At 46.7% G+C, this 19,598-nt stretch overlaps 1 protein-coding gene across 1 annotated transcript in view; it reads left to right on the forward strand.

The window, feature by feature from the left end:
- The window catches only part of LOC142768324 (uncharacterized), a 36,184-nt gene extending 17,543 nt beyond the window's left edge, over window positions 1–18,641 (forward strand). Inside the window, exons 5-9 of the mRNA XM_075870293.1 lie at window positions 9,248–9,354; window positions 10,128–10,278; window positions 10,606–10,797; window positions 13,723–13,833; window positions 18,411–18,641. Of these exons, the coding sequence (XP_075726408.1) occupies window positions 9,248–9,354; window positions 10,128–10,278; window positions 10,606–10,797; window positions 13,723–13,833; window positions 18,411–18,641 (792 nt within the window). The remainder of the gene's footprint in view (window positions 1–9,247; window positions 9,355–10,127; window positions 10,279–10,605; window positions 10,798–13,722; window positions 13,834–18,410) is intronic.
- Window positions 18,642–19,598: the final 957 nt, after the last annotated feature.

Genomic DNA, 19,598 nt, shown 5'->3' on the forward strand with positions numbered 1-19,598 from the left:
GCAAGCAAGTTACTCGTCAGAGACGACACTCAAGTGCCTGCAAACTCGTCCGTTGCGGTGTCGCTCTACTGCGCAAGCCTTTCTGACACCGCTGCACTCCTCTCGCCATCTCATCGTGTTTTCATAAGAAAAAGCTTGCTAGTTCCTTTCGCGACCATCCAACTCACTCACGGCAGCACCAATATTTTTGTTGTGAACCCATCTCCGTACAGCGTTACGTTGGTGCGAGGAGAATGTCTCGGCAGCGTGGAACCCATCGAAGACGCGCAAGTTATGGATCAACCCGATGACATGCACTACCCAAGTTCCTGTACGCTTGGTGCTGTTTCGACATCTGCTTCATCATCCGATGATATATTCGGTCCCTGCATACCCGACGACCCTACGCAGGGCCAGCGTTCCCAGCTTTTGGGCCTGTTGGAAGAATTCCGCTCTTCTTTCGATGTCGCTCAACCTTCTCTCGGCCGCACATCCACCGTTACGCATCGCATCGACACAGGCGCACAGCCACCGCTGCGGCAACGTCCATATCGCGTATCTCCCACAGAACGCCGTGTAATCAACGAGCAAGTCGACGACATGCTTCGCCGCGATGTTATTCGCCCCTCTAGCAGCCCCTGGGCATCTCCTGTCGTTCTCGTCACGAAGAAGGACGGTTCTGTGCGGTTCTGTGTGGACTACCGACGCCTCAACAAGATCACTCGTAAGGACGTGTATCCACTACCGCGGGTAGATGACGCAATCGACAGCCTGCAAGGAGCAGAATTCTTTTCATCCCTCGATTTGCGCTCAGGGTATTAGCAAGTACCTATGGCTGAGGACGCTCGACCAAAGACCGCTTTTGTCACCCCCGACGGCTTGTACGAGTTTAACGTTATGCCGTTTGGGCTGTGCAATGCACCCGCCACATTTGAGCGCATGATGGATACAGTTCTGCGTGACCTGAAATGGCACACGTGCTTGTGCTACCTTGATGACGTCGTCGTTTTCGCTCCTGACTTCTCGACGCACCTTCAACGCCTTCGGCATGTTTTAACGCGTCTGAGAAACGCCAGTCTGCAACTGAACCTAAAGAAGTGCCAATTTGCAGCTCGGCAGCTGACAATTCTCGGCTACGTCGTGTCCAAGGACGGAATTCTCCCTGATCCAACCAAGCTTCGGGCCGTGACCGAGTTCCCCAAGCCGACATCCGTGAAGGAACTGCGCAGTTTCGTAGGACTGTGTTCCTACTTTCGGCGCTTCATTCGAAACTTCGCGACTATCATATCGCCGCTGACGAAGCTTCTCGGAAGTAACGGGCCTCTCCATTCGTGGTCATCACAGTGCGACGACGCTTTCAGAACACTTCGTCGTTTGTTGACGTCGCCTCCCATACTCCGCCACTACGACCCTACGGCCCCTACAGAGGTACACACGGATGCCAGTGGTGTCGGCCTCGGCGCTGTCCTTGCGCAGCACAAACCAGGGTTCCCGGAATATGTCGTGGCGTACGCGAGCCGTACGCTTACTAAAGCCGAGACTAATTACACAGTCACCGAGAAAGAATGTTTGGCAATCGTTTGGGCCCTTGCAAAGTTCCGACCTTATTTGTATGGTCGCCCATTTGATGTCGTCACCGACCACCACGCACTATGCTGGTTGTCGTCATTGAAAGATCCCTCAGGCCGTCTCGCCCGGTGGGCACTTCGCCTGCAAGACTATGACATCCGCGTGCTGTACCGCAATGGAAGGCAACATGCTGACGCCGACGCCCTGTCGCGCTCTCCCTTGCCTGACGACAACGCCAACTCAGTGTCTCACCTTGCCATTTCTTCGATTAGCATTCATGCTATTGCTACTGAACAGCGCAAGGATCAATGGATTGCCTCACTGATAGACTTGCTGACTGATCCATCCACTCCATCCACTCGCGCGTTGCGTCGTCAAGCCCACCATTTCGCCGTTCGCGAAGACCTCCTCCATCGACGCAATTACAACGGTGACGGCCGCCAGTGGCTACTAGTCATACCTCGCAGTCTGCGCTCTGACATATGCGAATTATTTCATTCTGATCCACAGTGTGCGCACTCCGGGGTATGGAAGACGTACCACCGCATTCGCCAACGGTACTTTTGGCGCGGCATGTACCGCTACGTGCAGAAATTCGTTCGCTCCTGCATAGAATGTCAGCGCCGCAAAACTTCAACGCACCTGTCGCCGGTAGGTCTGCAACCTCTACCTTGCCCTGCCAGGCCGTTTGGGCGCGTTGGCATCGATTTTTATGGGCCACTTCCACTAACGTCGGCTGGTAACCGCTGGGCCATTGTTGCTGTGGACCACCTCACGCGATACGCCGAAACGGCCGCTCTTCCCGCGGCTACAGCGAGCGATGTGGCTTCCTTTCTGCTCCAACGATTCATTCTGCGACACGGCCCACCCCAGGAACTTCTCAGTGACCGAGGTCGTGTCTTCCTGTCTGAAGTCGTTCAAGCCATTCTCAAAGAGTGCAACGTTGTTCACCGCAAAACTGCTGCTTACCACCCGCAGACGAATGGCCTCACAGAACGCTTCAACCGTACGCTGGGCGACATGCTCTCCAAATACGTCGCCGCCGATCACACAAATTGGGATTCCATTCTACCCTTCGTCACCTACGCATATAATACCGCGCCTCAGAGCACTACTGGCTTTTCACCTTTCTTTTTATTATATGGAAGGCACCCGTCACACACCATCGACACGATACTTCCGTACAGGCCAGATCCGTCTGAGTGGGCACCTATTTCTGCTACAGCCAAGCTTGCTGAAGAATGTCGAGAGCTTGCAAAGACCTTTACTGCGCATGATCAAGAGCGGCAAAAAAGCATTCGCGCTGACGCCAGTACTACTGCACCCACATTCCTCCCTGGAGCGCTCGTCTGGCTCTCGATCCCTACTACTGCAACTGGCCTATCTTATAAACTATTGCCTAAATACGAAGGCCCCTACCGTGTCGTAAAATGCACTTCCCCAGTCAACTACTTGATTGAACCCATCGAACAATCTTCGGACATGCGTCGTCGAGGACGCGACATTGTTAACGTGGAGCGCCTCAAGGCCTACCATGACCCGCTCTTTGTAACCAGCTGTTAGGTCGCCAGGCGGCTCCCTTTTCGTACCCGGCGTAGTTGTGGTAAAGCCTTTGAACAGTGGGTCATCCTCTTCAGCGCCTTCTAGTGGGTCGCCCTTTTTTTTAAGAAGAAGAGCAGCTCGTGCAGAGAGTCGATCCCCGCATTGACTGTCACTGTCGTGAATCATCGCTGAGTGTCCGTCAATAAACCGCTTAACAACATATACTTCATCTACGCCCTGATTCCGCAGTGTTTGCATGACGGCTGATATTTCTACTGAATCAAACGCCTTCTCGTAATCTATGAATGCTATGTATAGTGGTTGGTTATACTCTGAGCATTTCTCTATTACCTGATTGATAGTATGAATGTGGTCAATTGTTGAGTAGCCTGTTCGAAATCCTGCTTGTTCCTTTGGTTGATTGAATTCTAATGTTTTCTTTACTCTGTTAGCAATTACCTTTGTAAATAGCTTGTATACTACAGAGAGCAAGCTGATCGGCCTGTAATTCTTCAAGTCCTTGTCATCTCCTTTCTTATGTATTAAGATGATGTTAGCGTTCTTCCAAGAATCTGGTACTCTTCCCGTCAGGAGACACCTCGTAAACAGGGTGGCTAGTTTTTCTAACACAATCTGTCCTCCATCTTTCAGCAGATCTGATGTTACCTGATCCTCACCAGCAGCTTTGCCTCTTTGCATGCTCTCCAAAGCTTTTCTGACTTCTTCTATCATTACTGGTGGGGTGTAATCTGGGTTACTGCTAGTTCTTATAGTATTAAGGTCGTGGTTGTCTCGGCTACTGTACAGATCTCTGTAAAACTCCTCCGCTATTTTAACTATCCTATCCATATTGGTAGTAGTTATTTTGCCTTCTTTGTCCCTTAGTGCATACATCCGACTTTTGCCTATCCCAAGTTTTCTCTTCAATGCTTTGACACTTCCTCCGTTTTTCAGAGCGTGTTCAATTCTCTCCATGTTATACCTTCTTACATCGCACACCTTACGTCTATTAATTAATTTCGAAAGCTCTGCTAGTTCTATTTTGTCTGTTGTACTTGACACTTTCATGATTTGACGCTTCTTAATTAGGTTCTTCGTTTCCTGGGAAAGCTTGCCAGTGTCCTGTCTTACTACCCTGCCTCCAACTTCCACTGCACACTCCGTAATGATACTCGTCAGATTATCATTCATTGTATCTACGCTAAGGTTGGTTTCCTCACTAAAAGCCGAGTACCTGTTCTGCAGCGACACTCTGAATTCCTGTATTTTCCCTCTCAGTGCTAGCTGATTGATTGGCTTCTTGCGTATCAGTTTCTGTCGTTCCTTCTTCAAGTCTAGGCGAATTTGAGACCGTACCATTCTATGGTCACTGCCTCGTACCTTGCCAATCACTTCCACATCCTGCACGATTCCAGAATGTGCACTCATTATAAAGTCTATTTCGTTCTTATTTTCGCCATTAGGGCTCCTCCATGTCCACTTGCGGTTTTCTCGTTTTCGGTAGAAGGTATTCAAAATCCGTAAATTATTGCGTTCTGCGAATTCTACTAGCAGCTCTCCTCTGACGTTTCTAGTACCGATGCCATAATCTCCTACTGCCTGGTCTCCAGCCTGCTTCTTCCCTACCTTTGCATTAAAGTCGCCCATCACTATAGTATACTGTGTTTTTACCTTACTCATTGCCGATTCCACGTCTTCATAGAAGCTTTCAACTGAAGCGTCATCATGGCTGGATGTAGGCGCGTAAGCCTGTACTACCTTCATCTTGTATCTTTTATTCAGTTTAATTACGATACCTACCACCCTTTCATTAATGCTATAGTATTCCTCTATGTTGCCAGCTATGTTTCTATGAATCAGGAACCCCACTCCCAGTTCTCTTCTGTCTGCCAAGCCCCTGTAGCAAAGGACATGCCCATTCTGTAGCACCTTATAGGCCTCATCTGTCCTCCTAACCTCACTGAGCCCTATTATATCCCATTTAACACCCTCTAGCTCCTCGAATAGTACAGCTAGACTTCCCTCACTAGATAAGGTTCTAGCGTTAAACGTTGCCAAGTTCAGGTTCCAATGGCGGCCTGTCCGGATCCAGAGATTCTTAGCACCCTCTGCTGCGTTGCAGATCTGACCGCCGCCGTGGTCAGTTGCTTCGCAGCTGCTGGGGACTGAGGGCCGTGAGTTATTTGACGTAAGCATGTGGGAGGTAGTGGCCAGATACTGCACCAGGGTGGCCAATCCTTCTCTGGTGAGGGAGTGCGTTCTCGGCGGTGTTTGCCGGTGAGGCCGCACCCCAGGCCTCTTAATGCAGTTTCATCAACACGCGGATTTTTTTTATTTTTTTTAATCCGGTTGGAAACTGCGCGGTACCGGGATTTGAACCACGGACCTCTTGCATGCGAGGCGGATGCTCTAACCACTACGCCATCGCTGCATACCCGACGGGAGCGTTTCAACCAACTACACTTCAACTTGGTAGCACATTTACCTACTGTTCACCCTTACTCATGGTGGCCAGAGGCGAATCCCATTCTGGATATCATAACCGCGACCGTCACACAGGCGTGTGTGGCCACATATGTTTTACGCTATGGCTACCCAATGTGCATAACGACTGATCGCACACGACAATTCTTGAACAAACTATTCTCTGCGCTGGCAAGGCTTCTGGCAACACGGCTTCAATATAGCATGGTTTATGACCCAGTGAGAAATGGAATGGTGGAGCGGCTACACCGTCAACTGAACGCATCTTTAACAGCCGAATTAGGTAGACAGCACTGCGTAGCCAAGCTAGTTCTCTTACTCCTGCAGACCTCAGATTTACTGCAGCAGAATTGGTGTACGGCTCTACAGTACGACTGCCGAGAGAATTCTTTCGTGAAAACCGACGGTTTATGCCGACACATGGAAAGACAACATTCCTGATTAGAACACCTGCAATTTAACGCGCCACGGGTCAGATGACACCAAAAAGTGTTTTCATTCTCAGGCATGAAGGCCGTAGCCCATGTGTTCGCACGGTGGGACAGAGTGAAGGCTTCATTGAATACTGAGTACGACGGGCCCTTCCATATGGTGTCGCAATCGTAGAAGACTGTGGCCACTCGTGTTCGCGACAAAGAGGGGGTCGTTTCTTTTGACCACATGAACCCAGCTTACCTCATTGACTGACTGGCACGTTAGATTTTTTTTCTCGCCCCGTGGTTTAGAGGGAGAGAGAGCGTAGTCGTTGTTAGATGTTGGTGGTCGCAATAATTATAGTTGGGTGCGTATACCAATTCGTATGCAGAGGAGCACAGTGCACACGCAGCTGACGTGCCCCCCGTTGCCGCCAGCGTGCCGTGGTAGATAGGCAGCCACGTCCCTTTTGTGTTATTGTTCGAGATGCGAAGCAGCTCTTTGACTAGTATGTGTAACGATGTCCATCAGTGTCTCCGTACCAACGCTGTCCACGAAGTTTCTCCCACTGCAGTTGCTTGAACAATGCCAAGTAGGTCAAGTCGCAGCTGGACGTTCACGTCACTCTTTCACCCACAGCAGTTTCTGGCCCTTGCGCCTTCTAACTCGCTTCAACCTCTGCACTGCTCGCAATGTTCGACCACATGTCGAGTGCAAACACTCTTCAGGCTCATTTATCTGCGATTAAACTTACATGAAACCATACCGCCTCCCATGTCTTAGCGTGTCAAAGAAGCGTTTACTCGAGTGAAGGCTACACCGAGTTTCGCTTCAAATGTTTCTGCCACCACCCGCGTCCACGCACGCTTCAGCCGAGTCAAAGGCGTGCGCGCCGCTACTGCTAGGGATTTCATCATATCGTTTTCTTCGGGGAGATGGCTCCCTTATTTAGGGTGAGTACGCAACACGGTGTTTTTCAGTGATCTTATCAACTAAGAGGTTTTTATTGAAGCCGCGATATAGAGATTGTTGGTAAGCACAGGACTTACTCACACCTTCTTCTTGCTCTTGCTCCTGTACTATTTCTTGTCGGACGGATGGACCCTTAACTGTAGCACGCGCGGTGGAAGCAGCGCAAGGAGAGCACATGCGCATTGCTCATGCGCGGCATGAGCGTCAGCATGCAAAAAAGCCACGGGGGCGGTAAATTGGCAGGCAGATAAGAAGGAATGTGAGACTGGCCCAGAGGCTTTTCGATGGCAGGCGAGTGATGGAATGGGGCGTCGGTCGCGCTAGGCGCAAGGGGTGTTTCCTCCGTGGGTGCTACAGGGGCAAGGCCTCGTAGGTTTTGGGGACGTCGGTTATAAGGCGACTCGATGGCCCGTATTACACGGCGAATTACGTGGGAGTTATATGTCATGCTGTTATATGTTTAGTGATGGCTTTCCTGCCGTTTTTTTATCACTGCGTATGTTCTCTTGACCAGCAGTCTGTGGAGATTGTTTCTTCCGGGTTTTTGTGTGCGTTAGTGCCGTGTTGAGCCGCTCTGAAAGACTTTTTGTGATTATTTTGAGTCGCGACTTCAAGGTGGTTCTTGTTCTCAGCATTGTTGGCTCGACCCTGCGAATTGTGGCTCACTGAACCCCTTCAGCGAAGGGGGGGGGGGGGGGGGGCTTCATTCTATACTATGGTATCGCAATCAATCCCCTGTTGGTAAAGTTGAAAGATTAGACAGATTTCCTACAGCTGCTATTCATGCGTAAGATTCCTCGTTCTTTCAACGTTTCCCGAGTGGCCGTTACAGAGCTTGCTCAGCTTTCGTGAACCTGTCACCACTTTCTTTCGGCCACGAATGTAACAAGGATTCTTTCTTCTTCGTATGCTTTCAACCAACACTGTGTTGCTTTGTTATTGTTGATAAACACCAGCGTCTTCGTCCTGATTGCTCTTTGCAGTGTTTTTCACTTCGCTTTTGTCGACACAACACCGAGACCATCTCTCTGTTTTCCGTTAATTTGATTTATTTTTGCACGCAATCTATGGGTAAACTAACTTCAGGAACGCGACCAGCACTGACAGCTAAGCATGTCTATTCGTGTCGCGACACGTTGGCGCTCTGTTCTTTCACAAAGTTCAAACTCAGGTCGCACCATGCCAGATTTCCCAAGCGAGCTCCACATTTCACACTACAGGTGTTCTATGGTACCGAACACCACCGCTGTCATCGAAATTGAGGGGATAGTGACCAATAGTGATTATTCGTACTCAGATAAGGCACAACTTTATGAAATGCTGGAATTTTTTAAGTGCTGAAAAGTCAAAATTGTGGTGTCGTTGAAAATAACATTTTCACATTTTTGTTGTGTTCTTCAGGCAGCGGTAGCTGCTACCTTAAAGAAGACAAGGTTAATTGAGAAAAGGTTGACTCCAGTGACACACCGTATTTAGGGTTTTCTTTAATGCGCAAGCAAGTAACATAGGCTGGGTACTTTTTAAACTCTTTCATGCACAGAACTACACTTGTGGCTGGAAACAGAGTGTTAGTGAAAAAATAGCAAAATATTTTGCTGGAAATGATTTTATCACAAGAAAAAGGGGCAATTTTAGTTCAAAAATTTTCAGTGGTCAACGTAAGTGATCACCATCAAGTAAGAGTCCACCGGTCACTTTCGGTGCCAGTACAACTCTTTATTTCTGTAGTCGTTAGCGTTAGCTACTTACAACACGCTTTCCTGCACTATAAATGTAGTGGGTACAGCACGTAATTTTATCTACATAAAAATCCCTCTTCTTTACAGTCAAGTACGCCTCAAGGAGAACAGCAGCAGGAAGAAAGCAAACCTAACATGTCAGATTGATGCCCTTAAGAAGTAGCGTCATATCTGTCTGAAACCGAAATGCTTTAAAAAAGTGCCAATAAAATCTGACATGTGGAGTTCACGTGTTTTAAGAGAAACGAAATGAAGAAATGATGGTCACCTGGGGTGGCTATCATGCTAGAAAGAGCTAAACTGGTACTCGCTAGAGCCCACGAAAGTTTGTAAGCCTTTCCCAAACTCTGTTCTTCAGCCTTTCCCTAAAAATAACACTCTCCTGCACGTAACAATACAACTATTCCGTATACCTTTGGTCTTGTTAGTTATCACATCGGCCGCAATAGCGTCAGGTAGAGTTTGCGATGTACTATTCGGCGACCTTCTACAGCAACTTGCATTCATTTAGAGGTACAGGATGCACTTACCGAATTTCTTTTTTACAGGCGCTGTACCTTCACCTGAAGCCGAGAACAACCTCCACAAGTTCTTACTACGTCGTTGGCTTGTCCATGGACAATCCAGCCAGTAGCCAGGTTCTCAATTTGATGAAGTGGGTCTCCTGCATTATGGATCACGTATATTTGTTCGCTAAGTGCAAGCCTAATATTCTACCACTGAGCCAAGCCGGCGCTTTCGTGTATTAGTGGGAAATGGCAAATATTTCATTGGACAAAAATAATGAACGGGTACTCTATGTTCGGTTATACCAGCAAGTGGATCCTTTTCTAGCGACGATGACGGGCAAGTGTTCACATCGAGGCAACAATGAAATGTGATAACGTGAAATGGAAATTCAACTCGATAACTCGCATACGAGGAACGCCAGCTCACCTACAAGCACACGATCGATGCTGCTTTTCTATATAGAGGTTTTCATTGTAGGCATGCGCAGGGTACCCCGTCAGGGTCCACTGTCCTTGCCAGACTCTTTTGTACATGTTTTTCGGTACTCTTGAACAAAACTTTCGAACACGAACGTAACCCAACTGACCCAATTTTTCATTTTCCTCCCCGTCAGGGGCTACAATGGTAAGTTGCAGGCTTGTACCCACCCTAACATGTAAACGTATGGGGTTCAACCAGTGCCCCCTCCCCATTATGTCAATGTGCGGGGCTGAGTTCATCCCCACAAGTCGGAGTCTATGACTCCCCTGCCCCCCTTCTCCCCTAGGTGCGCTAACCTTGGTTCCCCACACGAACAGTAAGTGTGGATGGAAACCGAGAGCATGTCATTTATATTCAAATACGTGACTTTATATCTATCGTTCTTTGCCATCAGAAAAGTTCATTCGCTGTATTATTAAATGTTGCTTTTTTTTTCAGGACCGTGTTTGCTCCATCGATGTTCATCGCCATTTCGCACCTCAGCTACCCGGTGAGGAAGTTCAGCGACTGCCGCATATTTCCTGTGGCTATGGACGCCCTACCTCCGAACCTCGTGCGTGGAAGCGACTACTCTTATGGACATACTGTTGTACGTATTTGCTTCAATTAACACTTGTGTATAGGGGCCTTAGGGTAAGTTGGGTTATGACCTCGCTGTTGAATATAAAAAAGTTCCATGATCGAGTTAAAAAAAGACACTTGCGCGTCTAGCCATTCACTATTCTATTTTCACGTCAGTGCAAGCGGTGTTAAATGTAGTATTGGAAAGATAGCATGTTGGCGTTACGTGAACTTCGTCGTGACGACCTCCACCACTACAGTGTATTTCATTTTTCAAGCATCCTCGTGATGCTTAGGTTAGTACATGCGTGAGCCAATTCTTATGCACGTACTCTTTTTTCGCTTACATTTACAGAACGAAAGCTTGGCGGTACTTCGAGAAGTGGAAAAGCTGAATCTCTCAATCCCTCTAGCGATCTCTTTCAGTTTAAAAGGAGTGTACTATGTCCCCAGGCTCGCTCAGCCTGTAATAACACAGGACCACCAGTATGAATTATTCCAGCCTTGCCAAGACCACGAGATGCCCTACTACGAGGACCCCAAAGGAGTGAGTGATATGCATATTTAATTAGTCCTAAAAATAAGCGTACCACCAGTGCTCATACGGGGCTTTCAAAACTTTAAAAGAAAGATATAACGATTATTCTTGTTGTCCGCTTACTATAAACGTCCGCTACCTGTTGTAGGAGACGTTCATATGTTTCACCGTGCTTCCAGAGTGGACATTTGGGGATAGTCGTCTTGTTGTTCTATGGTGGTCTGAAAAAAACTTGACATCACCACCACATATTGGCAAGCATATTCAATGAATATGATTTTTTTAATGAACAAATAAACATAAACTAGTAAAGAGCAGTATGTTATGCACATAGGCAATAGCACCTCATAACACACGTATCACTCGGGGTGGCATCTTTACAAGTGGTGACATGAAGCAGGTAGTAGTCGCCCATAGCAGTTATGCTAGTAAAACGGCACCACAAAAGAAAGACGAATGCGCACGAAAAAAAGGCAACAGAAAAAACAAGCGCCAACTCTCACCACACCATTTATTCGCACTTGCAGCACATAAATATGCACCCATTCGTGGCCTCACATAGATAACATCAACGCACGTAAACTTCTGACAACAGAAGCGAGCAACCAACAAAATACACGAAAACTATATATCTCCCATTCAAACATAAAAGTCTTGCTTTGCAAAGCTACAGACGGGAATCTGATGTATGATTCAATTTCTTGTTGTATGTGCCAATTAACGGTAATCTGTCGAGCTGTGTGGTTAAGATACGGCGACACTTTGCTGGTTTCACTGAACTAGGGTGTACTACATCCGCACTGCCGACAACGCGAAGCCACGTGCGATAGGCCATCGCTACGCACACCCGTGTTATGTTCTCTTATCCTAACATTAACACTCTGCCCTGTCTGTGTACGTGCCCCCACATGACATAGGTTCAATGTAGACAGCTGCTTCTTTGTCAGGTAGGCCAGAGACATCTGGAAGAAAAAAAGTATTTTTGGTTGAAGTGACGCTTCCTTTGTGACGCTGAAGCAAAAGTTACTCATCTTTATGTGTTGTTCTATAGTGCGACTGCAGTAAATGCGCGCATGAATTTCATAGTAGGTAAATGTTCGTCGTTCGGCAGTGTCCGCACGTCGGCAGTTGTTATCTCTCTGCTTTCACTTTATCTCCCATAGAAAGAGCAGTGGACGCGCGTGCTTATCATCGCCCTTAGCAATCGCAGCACGTGGCGTGGTCGGAGTAGCGGAGAATAAAACGAAATAAGGAGCGTGCTCTGACGTGGGCCCCGCCGTGGTGGTCTAGTGGCTAAGGTACTCGGCTGCTCACCCGCAGGCAGCGGGTTCGAATCCCGGTTGTGGCGGCTGCATTTCGGATGGAGGTGGAAATGTTGTAGGTCCATGGGCTTAGATTTGGGTGCACGTTAAAGAACCCCAGGTGGTCGAAATTCCCGGAGCCCTCCACTACGGCATCTCTCATAATCATATAATGGTTTTGTGACGTTAAACTCCACATATCTATCAATGCTCTGACGTGGAAGGGCGCTCGCAACGCGGGAGCTCGGTGGAGCCAAGGAGGTTTTACTGAAGCTTCTGGAGTGGCAGAGGGGCACCGTGGCAGAAGGCGACGCGCAATCATATTGCTCAGGGCCGAAAACGGACGGCGCATTGTATCGTACGTGGCTACCGCGTTGTTTTGCACTCGCTCGCTGGATTCCGTGCCGACTGGTTGTGCCCTCGCGATCTCCGACGACAGTGTAGCTATGACCGACTGGACTTGCTCTACGCCATCTCCTGACGCCAACAAGAGCTCTCGCAAGTGGTGCCCCATCCTGTGACCATGTTTCCATCTTTCCTATCTCTCTTATCCCCTCGATATGTCGTCGCTCTCTGGCTTACAACCTCACGCCTCCTTCTCTCTCTCTACACCTTTATTCCTATTCGTTCAATCCCTCCTCACACCCATCCCTTGTGAGCTACTGTTGGGGTTTCGCTCGCTGCAGCAGACAGTTATGGGGCTCACTTTTCTTTTCCTTTCTTTCTTAGAGCCACTTAGTAGTAGTTGTTTTGTGCTATTGATGTTGCGTGTGGTGCATGAAGTATAACAAGGTGGTTCTCAACACGCCTGTGATTAATTTTCGAGAGGATTTTGATGGGCTATTGCGTAGCATTAGGCTGCACGAGTCGTGTGAAGCGGACACCAAGTGTACCTTTTGATGTGTAAGTAGGCGTGCTTCACTCGCTTTCACTCACATATTTTTGGGACTACGACAGCACTCGCGTGAAAAATTATTTCGGTTGTACACGCGAAAGCATGGGCGCACGGAAGCATGAACAAACGCATGGACGGGTGCATGTATGAATTAAGAACGCACGAACGTACGTACGGACAGATGGACGCTTCTCCCCGCTCATCATCTTTCACTCTGTGGATATGCTGTAATATAAGTTAGTACTCCATTATGCAATTCAGTGTGCCGCGGGCTTGAAAACTTTGCCCTTGAGACTACGACAGGGAGATAGTTTTGACTATTTTAGTTTTTTTTGCGCTCTATTTGTCTCCCTTTTGAGGGGAAGCGCTCAGTGTGCTCCAATAATGCGTCTCTATTTCTGAGCCTCGTTAACCATTGTGTTACAGTGTGAGGATGACTGAACGAATGCCGCCAACAGCACCCTATCAGAACACCAGCTGAAATACACTTAGTTTCTGCCTGTTTGAGCAGTTCGAAAAAGGGGATCTTGGTATGGTGAGTAATCACACAACGCCGTGAGACAGCTTTACTATTCGTTGGCGCTACAACAACTTTGAGGCTCATTCGCGTTATGTTGATTTCTATTAAAATTCTGTACATCACGTGAAGGTTTTGAAAAATAGGTTTTCTTCTAGCAGACATGCTTCACAAAGTATTCGTAGGTGCTTTGGTTTAATTATTATTGGCTTATTTTACAGCTGTGCGGCAAGAAAAACTGGGCTGCGCCTGCTAATCTGCCTCTGATTGCCTCTAACCTGGAAGAAAAGAGGGCATTGACGTACCTGCCCGATGCAGCCATAGTCACACTGGTGAATAACATACCTTTTTCAATACGCTAGCAATAAACAGCTCATTTTGCAGAAATTCTGGTATCATCACCGGCGTGGTTCATTTTGAGCGAGAAAGTTTTAGATATGTTCAAATAAACCAGCAATGTAAAATAGACTTCGAGTGAGTCAGACTCAAGCTCAGGACGTCTGCGTGGTAAAGAATTGCTCGCCACAGAGCCACGTCATTTCTTTGAACTGCATGCTGCCGCAGCAAAATATAACACTACATTACGATTATTATGCAATGCAGGCAGTTTCCTTAACACATGTGATGTTAGAAGTTGGACCATGCGATATCGTACAGAATAGGCGCATGTGTGAACAGGTGCATCTCTGTCCAGCATTACCTCGCTTTGTCTAACAAATACTCAGCTTGTATTGCTGCTTGAGAGAATCACAGAAGCGCATCAAACGTCAAGAATGTTAATTGCACTTTGAAAAACGGGTTTAAAAACCCACCCATAGCTTTCTGATTGACAACGACATCATATGCCCACAACAGCACGGATTCGTTCCCGCTAGGTCTACTGCATCAGCCATTCTAACCCTCTCGCACAATATAATCACCACGCTCCACAACGGTCAAATCGCACTAGAAGTCTTCCTAGATATTAAAAAGGCATTCGATACAGTTCCCCACGACATACTATAACAAACACTTGAAAGTTATGGCTTCAGTGACAGTTCACTCCAGTTCTTCTCAAGCTACTTGTCCTCGCGCAAACAAAAAGTGGTGATTAACAATAACGAATCTGCATACAGCACAATTGTGTGTGGAGTGCCAAAGAATCCGTATTAGGCCCAGTACTTTTTTTTGTGTACATAAATGATTCCCCAAAACACTAGTGTACTCGAAAGCATTAATGTACGCGGACGATGCCACAATAGTAATCACAGGAGATATTCTCTCAACACTGCAAGCCAACATAATGTCTGAATTGACACACGTAAGCAACTGGTTTATACAGAATGAATTGACACTTCATTCGGGGAAAACGAAGTATGTTGTTTTTCGATCAAGTCGAAAGGATATTGACACGGCGTCTACGTAACTTTACCTGAACAACAGTCCTATCGAACAAGTGGTTTCTTTTAAATATTCAGGAGTGTTTTTGGACCAGCACCTTCACTGGGAAGAACAAATTCCTAGTGTTTGTGGAAAGGTGGCTTACGGTTGTTATACCTTAATCAAAGCACGCGAATGCTTTCCCCCGAGCGTGCTTCGAACTATATTTTTACTTCTATCATTCACATATTAGCTACTGTATTGAATTGTGGGGTGTAATGTATACGACCTACCTAGAGCCATTACTACGACTACAAAAAAGAGCCCTAAGCAAAATAGGTGGAAACCATAGAAATTCATATAAAACTACATTTCAGGAACAACAATTCTTATCAGTTTGGGCACTTCGCGATTATAAGGTTGCCCTTGTTTTTCAGAAAATAATAGGCACTAGCTTTCCCCTCTCCTCCCTTCTATTTACAATACCGTCGCGAAGCACTAGACACGCATCGAATGGCAATTTTAACTTACCTACAAGCTATAACTTATATGAAAAACGCTTATTGGAATTTCATGGGACTAAAATTTGGAACCGACTACCCTTAGAAGTTAAAGTGGCAAGAAATTTTAAGCAAAGTGTGAAATTATTTTGCTTGCAGCATCAAGACATATAAATAGCTTTTTTTTCTTTTTTCTTGTTTTCCTCACTTTCTCCGGCGCTAATTAGTGCTTTTACCCAGTCACTTATTATATATGACGATGATGATGAAACAAACTATATTTGGTTATGTTGTGAAAATGCATATATGTACACGCGCTTACGTATGTAGTATGTATGTGCATATGTGAATAGCTATATGTATAAATAATTGTGTATATATGTGTTTATTGCTAAGTATGCTCTGCTAAGCTGCTTTCATGTACTCCGATGAGGACCGATCACAAGCCAATGTAGACTAACGGTCCAGATATCTTGTAATCTTTTCTTTCGTTTGTCAATAAAAATCAGATTGATTGATAAAAAAAGCGCTCAGACATATTTATTCACCATCACGGTAAAAACAATTAACGAAGTGAGAAGCTTCGCAGAAATAAATGTTGGTTTACCAACTCCTTGCGCCAACTTCGCCAATTTTGCAGGGGAAGAGTTATGATGTAGGGGTTTTGTCAGCTGAATTTGCACGATGCATAATTTTCAAGGATCAATGTTACATGCACAGACGTTCCTTCTCTCGCATCATGGTTGAGGTGCCCACTCAGAAGCAAAGCTGGACTGGCGCTCGAGAAGACCATAGAAATAGGGCCACATTGAGCTTTCGCGATTTGCTATTGAAGAAAAAGCTCAAGAATCCTCCAACTTTTTAGATACGAAGCAGCTAATGGCATTGAATTTAACACTCCCTCCTTTCCGTGGCGTCCTGCCCAAACCTCCGCTGCCCATTGCGCACCTCCTCCTTTCTTTCTCCTTTCCTAGGCTGCCCGTCTCTTTCTCAAGTCGGCGTTGAAGTCTACGAAACGCTTCTTCAGTATTGCGGCGTCCACACACCCACTGCACCTGCGCCTTCCCATTTCCCTCTCTTCGCTCCTACGCTTCCCCTCTTTCTTTCTCCCTCTGTTGTGGGCGACAAAGGCAACCAAATGATTCCCAAGTACACACGATCAGTTCCTATACGCTAATGGTCAGTCTTGCCGCATTGCGCGCTTCTGTCAGACAGAGCGTGCCTCATTCCTTAGCACGAAACCACGCTCCTTGTATCTCTAGCATGTGCGTTGAGAGACCGGCTGTTTAGAATTTCTATAGCCATGGTTACCGGTGACGTGTACGCCAGCATCAAGCGATGGTGATTGGCCTCGTTAGTCAAAAGGAGGTTGTAAATTATATTGTGTGGTGCCCCATGACAAACGCCACTCGACACATTCTTCTATCGACAGAACGCAAAAAACACTGATTTCCTTATTTCCAGCGCCTATGACAACAGCCTTGCTGCAGCACCGCACGACTCCTTTTCTTCCTTTGTGATGCAATGCTGGTTATGCCAGTGGTGCTGCATAGTTCCTTCTCGTAGAGAGCAGCATGGCGTCCGAACGAGAACAGCACTGCCAGAAACTCCTCGGGTTGAAGTAGCACCTGCAATAACGGGAACGCAGACACGTTGAGCTGGTATTAGCCACGAATCTGTCGGGGCAGTCTCCCAGTAGCTGGCTCAGTCGCTGAGTGTGATGGTTATAAGCTTGCCATGAACATCCGAACATCCACGAGATATGTGAAGTTGTGTTTAACTTGTGTTTCACTAGTACCGGAAATGGGCTGAGGTAGTGTTGGTGGAAAGCACGTAGAATAGGTCCGAAGCACAAAAGCACGTGTGTTTCATTGGTCAGGTCGAATGTGATGTACGGTGTGCGTTCTGAAAGAGGACCTGTCAGACAAGGTTTAAGATCCCGGAAGAGGTCCTGAAGAAGATGGACATATATGTGAGCCGACAGAGCAACCGAGGGTGGTTATGGGGAAGAGTCACTTGGTAGACGTAGCGAAGTACCGCAGACAAGCTCCGCGCTCGAGCACACAAACTCCGATTTCAAAACGCACCGGATACTGAGAAGCTCCAGTGGAAGACGGTGGACTCATTGTGATGGCGTGCCCTTGGTAGTCAGTGCCACTTTGAGTTGCCGATGGAAGCGTTTCACGAGTTCATTAGTCTAGGGATGGTAGGCGGACGTGCGAAGACAATGTGTACCGAGCAAAGTTAGTAGCTCGGGAAAGAGGGCAGTCTCGAATCGCGGTCCTCAGGCAGTCACCATCCTAATAGGGCAACCACAACACGCAACCCATGTTACGAAAAATGCTGCCGCCACCAAAATCTTGATTTTTTAGAGTGAACTGTGAGAGTGAAATAACTAAAAAAATAAGGATGGAGGGGAGTACATTCGGCAAGTATTCGAATTATAAATTCTGTTCTACCACTATACCTGAAGAGTGAGGTATATACAAGCCGTATTTCACTTGTACTTGCCTAAGGAGCAAAGACGCGAAGGTTTACAAAAACAATTTAACCTATATTGAGGATAGCGCAGAGAATGGTGGAAATGTCATTGATATGCGTAACCTTAAGAGACCAGAAGAGAACAGAGTGGACTAGATAACAAACAAGGCTTGAGGATATTATAGTTGAAATGAAGAAACAATGGACATTGGCCGGCCATGTAGTGCGTAGGCATGATAATCACCTGTCATTTCGGTAATTGACTGGATCCTAAGAGAAGCGAATTGCGTGAGAGCGAGGCCTAAAAGTGGGTCGGCAGATGAATTTAAGAAGCTCGCAAGTATTGTGGCAGCAAAAAAACACAGGACTCGGTTCACTGGCAGAACGTGAAAGAGGCCATTGCTCTGCATTGGCTGAAGGCAAGCTGATAATAAAAAGCTTTTTTCTATTAAAAACGTCATTCTCCCTGTTTCTCACCATCTGCTTTAATAAAAGAAAATTGCGAAAAGTTACACCATACTAACTACCTCTATACGATCTTTGTGACACATGGAGTGTTTTTTTTGCAGGCATGTGACGGCAAACAATTCAACCTGAAGCTAAACTTCACACTGGCTGCCTACGATGTGGACTTCGACTACAATCGACCGTGCACGGAGCTAGGCTTTGATCCCTTTAGCAGGCAATTTAGCCGTGTGAAAGTTGCAAAGGTTGTGTCCGACTTCTTTCGGACAAACTACACTAGTACTGCGATGAACTCCAACTGTCAATTGCTGGCGCTTAGTTTCTCATTTGGTTGACAGAAAACTGACAGAAAAAATGAAGCCACCTGCATAAAATCTGTATTGTATGTTACACGACGCTTGAATTATTTCGTTAAACATCCGTAGGAAACTAATAGCACAGAGTTGTTGTGTGCCTCAGGCTCTGTGTCACATGTTCATTTCTTAGTGAATGGCTTTTTTAGGCCACGTTCACACTGGGCTGTGTGGATTGTGCATTACAAAAATAACAATTCTGTGCAGTTAATATTGCCAGCTTGACCACCGTACTTGCTGTAAAAGAAAAATCTCGGATGTTTAAGGGTGTGAGCGCAATGCCCTCGGTGGCATTATTGTTTTCAATGTTTCGAGGGAGTCAACAGCGCACAAAATATATTTGTACGCGCACGTTCACCTCCAGTATCTCATTGTGGTGTTTGCATTGGAAAGAATAAAGATGCTGTGCAGATCATTTTGCTAGCGTTACCATCGTACTCGCAGTAACTAAAAAACTTCGGATGTTTAAGGGTGTAAACCCAATGCTCTCGGTGGCATTATTATTCTCAATGTTTCGAAAGAATCAACCGCGTAAGAAATCTATTTTTACACGCACGTTCAACTCCAGTATCTCAATGTTGTATTGTTCATTACTGGAGAAGAGTCGCAGAACAGTGGTAAACGGTACCCGGGAAAATTTCAGCCGCTTCACGAAGGAACTGATTCTGGAAAAAAGGAGGCAACTTTATCGGATGCGCGTACTCAAAGTAAATGACCTGCTTCAATCATGACGCACCCTGGCACAAATATTTCTCCTTAACAGTTGGAAGATACTAACGCTTCAACTTGAGCGAGACACCGTTGCAATACCGGGCCCAGTTCCCATTGTCCCCACATTCGATTGCAAAGTTCATTTTGTATGTGGACACCTCAGTCATACTTCGAGGAAAGAAATCCCCTCGTGCCTACTGCGGGTACAGCTAAGAAGTACCCGCCATG

Source organism: Rhipicephalus microplus, chromosome 8 (genome assembly GCF_043290135.1).
Source record: "Rhipicephalus microplus isolate Deutch F79 chromosome 8, USDA_Rmic, whole genome shotgun sequence".
Lineage (NCBI taxonomy): Eukaryota > Metazoa > Arthropoda > Arachnida > Ixodida > Ixodidae > Rhipicephalus > Rhipicephalus microplus.